Here is a 6,293-nt window from a genome sequence, read left to right on the forward strand (position 1 = left end):
TTGTGTATTAAATTTAAAACTGTGCAAACTGATTTTTTTATGAAAATCTGGATCTATTTTGAGACAACGAGATTCTATTTCAATGAACTCTTGAATTAACTAAGGATATGCAATCCGCATAAGCGCCAAAAATGTAGCTTGTGACCCTGTTATATATACCTTTTTCAACTTCAACTTAAGTTGTAGGCTAAAAAGAATTTAAAAACAATTAATTGTAAATATATGTTTAAAACGAATGCTGTGTCATGGTTGACGCTTATTTCCATGGACTTTGTTGCTTCCTTTTTTCATATATAAGTCTCGTTCCCATTCTTTATCTTTGCTTAACCATGACTGGCTAACACATATGAATAAAATTGAGAATGGAAATGGGGACTGTGTCAAAGAGACAACAACCCGACCATAGAAAAAACAACATCAGAAGGTCACCATCAGGTCTTCAATGTAGCGAGAAATTCCCGCACCCGGAGGCGTCCTTCAGCTGGCCCCTAAACAAATATATACTAGCTCAGTGAAAATGAATGCCATACTAATTTCCAAATTGTACACAAACTAAAATTAAAATTATACAAGACTGACAAAGGCCAAATGCTCCTGACTTGGGACAGGCGCAAAAATGCGGCGGGGTTAAACATGTTTATGAGATCCCAACCCTCCCCCTATACATAGCCAGTTGACTTAAGTCTTCTATACAAATTTGAAATATCCAGACAATCATACATTCAGTGTCTTCAATAGATCATAACAAGCACTGACTGATGGTTGAGACCTAAATACTACTAAAACCCTAAACACAATGGCATGTGAATGTCCTATGTAATTTTTTTTTTAAATGTTGTTCGTTATTTGAAAAAATGGGCGATAATGACAGATCTTTGATTATTTCTGTTCCCATAGGTAAGTGACAGATGTTAATTAAAAAAATATCAGTCAAGTCCTGTAAAGTCTAGCATATATAGCTGATCACAGTATGACAAACAGTTCAAGTTGTCAATCTACAAATTAAGCATAAAAAACCATAAACAGAGTTATAAACAACTGAATAATTTATTTTACCATTCCAACAACTACAAAAACCCCAAAAAGCAAAAAACACATAAAAAATAAATGCACACAATTGAACAAAAAATAAATTTATTGATAATAACAATGAAAAAATAAAATAAAAACAAAACAAAACAAAACAATCACCCTTGTTCATGGTTCAAATCTTGCATCGTTCACTTTTCTGTGTTGTGTTAGTGCGGCTTCGGCGAGATTTGCGAGGGACATAAGCCATTGCTTGTCTTTCAGCAAGTTTTCTCAATTCTTCCTGCTTCAGTTTGTAAGCTGTGAATTCCATTTTATGTACGTCATCTAGTAACTTTACAATCACTTTCTCTCCGCAGATTTCAAGTCCATTTTGAAGAAAGCTTTTTGTTTCTGCGGCAGATTCAAATTCAACAACCCATCTACTTGGAACCTCTGAGTTTCCTGCGCGAACATCGACTGGGTCATACTGGATAGTGCGTGGTTTGAAACCAGTTTTATTCTTAACCAAGTCAATTATTTCTTTGTGTGTGTATTCCTCATTGCTCCTGAGACTGAAACAAACGCTGTTGGGACTTGGAGCAGGAAGTGAATTTCTCATGTGCATAGAAGGAAACAATCTTTTGTCGTATGAAACTGCTTCTTTTAATTCGTCAAGTAGAGACTTCTTTTTTTCTTTTGGAAACAGTCTAAAAAAAGTAATTCAAAGTATTAATGGTTTAATTGTGTCTGTTATTGTATACAAATAAGATTGAAAAGTAAATTTTGATTTTTTTCTTTGTGTTAAAGATAAAACTCAATTAATGCAAGAACCTACAGCTACATGATTCGAGGATTTACAATTGTATGTTTTACTTTTGAGATAGACAAATGTGTGTGTGTGTGTGTGTCTGTGTGCACAGAAAACTGATCGAACACAACCCCATTTTTGGGCTTGTTCAAAGTCCTGATAGATTGGCCATGTGCTTATTCGTAACTGTTTGTGTTGTGTTTATTCGGTTGGTTTTTGTGGTTTGTTGTGCTGTTCATTACGTTTTTGGTGATTATTGTTGTCTTTTTGGAGCATATATAAATTGATTTTGAATGTCATTAGCGGTTACGGTATATAAAGTATTTCACAGTAACCATACCTATCATTTACAGCAGTTTGAACACACATATCCCCAACGTTGTCTCGACTATAGTTTCTCACTGGTATCGGGCGTGCCTTTTGACCAGGAGGGGATGGCATAAACTTTGCACCTTTCGGAAGTACAGTTGAAGAGCATGAGATTATATCTCTTGAACTCTGTCCTGCAACAAGTCCTGAAGTTCTCTTTCTTACACCAAGGGTTTCCAACTGTGCTCGTCGTTTATCTGAAGCTAATAAAGTACAGTTTTTTTTTTATACAAATCGTCTAAGAAAACAAAAACTGAGTCCATGAAGGTATTAAGTTAACCAACATAACTCAGTTGAGTATACAAATCATTTGACCTGTTAATTTTTTTTGGGTAAAGTTTCTATGAATGTTATTTACCTTTAATGATTTGTATAAGAAATATAGATTTGGTTGTTATGCATCATTTGGGTAAAATATATATTTGGTTGTTATGCATCATTTGGGTAAAAAATATATATATATATTTTTTTAAGATAACATTGCCGTACAGGAATGCATCATTCATAAATAGTGTGTATGCAGCTTTTCAAATCCGATTCCTTTTTACTAAGATCTTGGAAATTTCGGTTAAGAAAATAATTAATGTAAAGTTCAAAATTGTCTTTGCTGTTTACCTTGATATTCTAAAGTATTGTTGCTCCTAGAAGTCGTCCATTGATCGGTGTGGTCTATATAGCAAGGTGGTGCTGCTTTGTCGGTACCAGTTATAGTCTGGGCATTAGCAACAAGTGGAACATTGCCATTAGGGACCAGTGGAACATTACTATTAGGAGCCAGTAGAACATTGCCATTAGGAGACAGTGGAACATTGCCGCGAGTCTGTTGTGCAGCAACCAACCATCGTAGAGCTTTTGTTGTTGCATCATATGATATGGTTCCGCGATAACCTTTTACATCGACTAGATTCTGAAATCCTGATTTTTTGGCTGTATTTTTTAATCCTGGTAGCTTGCTCTGTAAAAAAATAATTATAAATTTAGGTCGAAATTGCCAAAAAGAACCTTAGAGAGTAACTGACTAAGTAAAATCGGATGACACTTATATGTACATGAGAGGAATGTCATATATATATATATGAGATACAAATCGTATGAAGTGTTTCGTTATATCATTATTATTATAATGAGATATCAATATAGACGAGTAATATGATTTTCGTAATCGACTGAAAATATCTGGAAATTGATTTATTGTATTCTTCAAACTGCTAGCCTATGAATATGGTACCAAGTGTTTTATCAGGCTATTTTTTACTCAAATAAATACTATAAATATGTTTAGGTGGTATACTGTTTTAATAGACAGAATGTCTTATAGATACATCTTTAATTTATATAAATATATTTGGAGTCTGATATAATTTAGGGAAAACAATCTTCTTATATATCTTTTACTTAACATGCATGTAAAAATGTCTTACCCTGCTAGAAGTTCTATCGGAATTTCCAATATTCAACACAGGATAACTGGAGGCTGTTGCTGGATAATGTCTTCTTGGTACCCTAGGATCATCCCCTTCATCTGTGATAACTATCAAGGCTTGACTAGATGTCGGCATGTTGTTTGTCTTCTGAGATTAACGAAAGCGTGGATGTTTGCAGAGCGTAGTCATACAGCGCTATGCAAATATGAGATCGTCACGTGATTAAATTTCCAAGCGCAACGTTAGTGGCGTCACAGGACATAGTGACGTTCGGAATAGGAGGCGTAACTGTACAGGGTAGTTTCATGCAATCTTTTAATGAATTGTTTCAGTCATAAAATAATCATTGCAGGCTGTATAATCTGTGGTATTAAAAAAAATACAAATATAGCATCAACGTCAAGCTAAATATATTAAATGATTCACAACCATCATTTCCGAATAAGTTAAGGATTAACAAACACAATCGGATTAGAAAACCATCGACTTTGCAAGATTCATAAGACTCTTTCTTACACAGAGTAGAATATCGCTCTGTGTTAAACATACAATAACAATTTTCTTTGTTGATATGGATTTTCCTTCAATAAACAGAGATTTTTTTTCGTGGAACGAATTAAGTGGAATACATATTTTGATGATTGTATAAAGAAAAGGAGCTTTGCCAATCGTCCAAAAAAACCAACAAAGGAGACACCCCCATCCGTTGTCTTGTTGCAGCGATGCGGGTATAGTATCTTTGATCATTGTTGGTTCAAACTTCAGACTTAAAAACTGGCAAAGTTGCTGTTTGGTATCGCAATCCGATAAATGGGTCTTTTTGTGGGCGTTTCATGCATTAAGGCTCATGAAATACGTTCAAAATTCGAGTATTGGTCAATGTTGTAAATACACTACACAGAGATATTCATATATGTGTGAAAGAAGGAATGGGTTCGGTGAGTCACGCCAACAAAACAACAACTCAAAAGCTTAAAAAACCCAAACACTGACTACCAAAGGGTCTTAACAGTATGCCAATGTCTACATTTTAACGAATTCAGTCCAGTTACCATCAAATAAAACGGAGACAATTACTCAATGGGCATAACTAGAAGAAAAACAGACAAAACTATAAATAAAAATGCCAAATAACGATGTTCATTGCTATAAAACCAACCGTAAACGAGTCGAGCACATTAACTTGTTCCGGGTTTCGTTATTTTTATATTTTCATCCTAGTGCTAAAAGTGGCGATAAACACATCAATCAATCAATCGATCGATCCATATTCTTTATATTCATCAGTGAAATGGAAATATTAAAACAAGGTATACAAGCAGTTAAGACTACACTGCTTTCGCTCTCACAGACGATCCCGTCTCAGATGTAAGTTAAACAAAACTAAATATAATACTTAATCAGAAGATGCTCCCTTTTATAGTCATACTTTAAGGCAATATAAGTGCTTACATATAAAAAAATAATAATTTGAAAACAACTCGATTCATTATATCATCCGTCCGAAGCGCTTTTCTAGATTTACCGCCATTGGCCCATCAGGAACGCTCAAAGCCAAACATTTGAAATCCGAGGATGTATAAATACCGAAACCGTTGAAAATTTATACTTTGATATCTTTTTGTAAATTCATTCTAGAAAACTAGCAAAAAAAATGTGTTAGATTTAGCAACGAGAACAGAATAGTGTCGTTATCCTTTAGAATGAAAATACAGGTCAATGAAGTTAAAAAGTTATAACAAACATTTTGACAAGTCTTTAATGTACAAAATCTTGACGTGTCAGGATGTTATACATGGTTTACATATGTTAAAAAACATCGCAACGGAAGCTCATGTTAACTGGATTCTAAAAATACAAACAAAACAACTGCTCGGTTTTGAGTACCGATTGAACTCGCATGTTTTAGTGGGCTTATACATTATTTTTTTTGATATCTTTGATAAGTGCCACATATATCTATTTTCTTTATTTCCTTTTCTGAGTCCACAGTATATTTGTCACTCCATATTGATAACACACGCCAACTTAAAACCATGTTTTGTCTTATAAAAAATCTTAAGAAAGATAAAATTATGTGTGTGTGGCATCACGAAAAACGTACTGAAAGCAATTATTTAATCGTCAGTCAAAACCAAGGAGCAATCCTATATCAAGAAATTAAAAGGTTCTTATTCCTGAAGTTTGTGAAAGACTTATAATGTCTTGCACATGTTTTCGAGCCAATTGTTTTCATTAATATTAATTATGTTATACCTGTTGTGACATAAAGTCCAGATTTATTTGTGAATTAGATAAAAATGAAGAAGAAAAAACACAAACTGAAACAATGGAAGAAACATAATGGGCAATGTCCATTTGACCAATTACATTAGTCCTTATGACTATACTATACCATATACTACCGACTTCCTTACACATATAGTCCCAGTTATTATCCTTCGTGGTCACATGGGACTAACCATAGTGTGACTATGAATTGGAGTAGTCAAATTGATTCCGGTCATTGTCATATAGTGGACATTTAAAACTAACAATTGAATCAAACAAATTATGCAAAATGACCAATTTCGGCTTTTAGAAGTTAATTGAATTCAAGGACAATGAAACAACGAAATGTATATTCTCTGTTCAACAACACAAAGTATATAGTCCCTATATATATGATTGAAACCGTGGAT

General features: G+C 33.8%; 1 protein-coding gene across 1 annotated transcript; it reads right to left on the reverse strand.

Moving 5' to 3' along the window:
• Positions 1-1,197: 1,197 nt before the first annotated feature.
• On the reverse strand, positions 1,198-3,854 carry LOC134709452 (uncharacterized). Its single transcript, XM_063569610.1, has 4 exons — positions 3,610-3,854; positions 2,804-3,143; positions 2,160-2,391; positions 1,198-1,718 (listed from the first exon to the last, which is right to left on the reverse strand). Exons 1-4 carry the CDS (start codon positions 3,745-3,747, stop codon positions 1,205-1,207), a joined length of 1,224 nt encoding a protein of 407 aa, XP_063425680.1. The 5' UTR covers positions 3,748-3,854; the 3' UTR covers positions 1,198-1,204.
• Positions 3,855-6,293: the final 2,439 nt, after the last annotated feature.

Source organism: Mytilus trossulus, chromosome 3 (assembly GCF_036588685.1).
Source record: "Mytilus trossulus isolate FHL-02 chromosome 3, PNRI_Mtr1.1.1.hap1, whole genome shotgun sequence".
Lineage (NCBI taxonomy): Eukaryota > Metazoa > Mollusca > Bivalvia > Mytilida > Mytilidae > Mytilus > Mytilus trossulus.

Bases quoted from the DNA above. Each gene is read 5' to 3' on its own strand.
- LOC134709452 (XM_063569610.1), bottom strand. From the start codon at position 3,747: ATGCCGACATCTAGTCAAGCCTTGATAGTTATCACAGATGAAGGGGAT. The intron at 2,392-2,803 runs GTAAACAGCAAA...GTACTTTATTAG, and splicing joins CAATACTTTAGAATATCAAG to CTTCAGATAAACGACGAGCA. The intron at 1,719-2,159 runs GTATGGTTACTG...TACTTTTTTTAG, and splicing joins CAAACTGCTGTAAATGATAG to ACTGTTTCCAAAAGAAAAAA.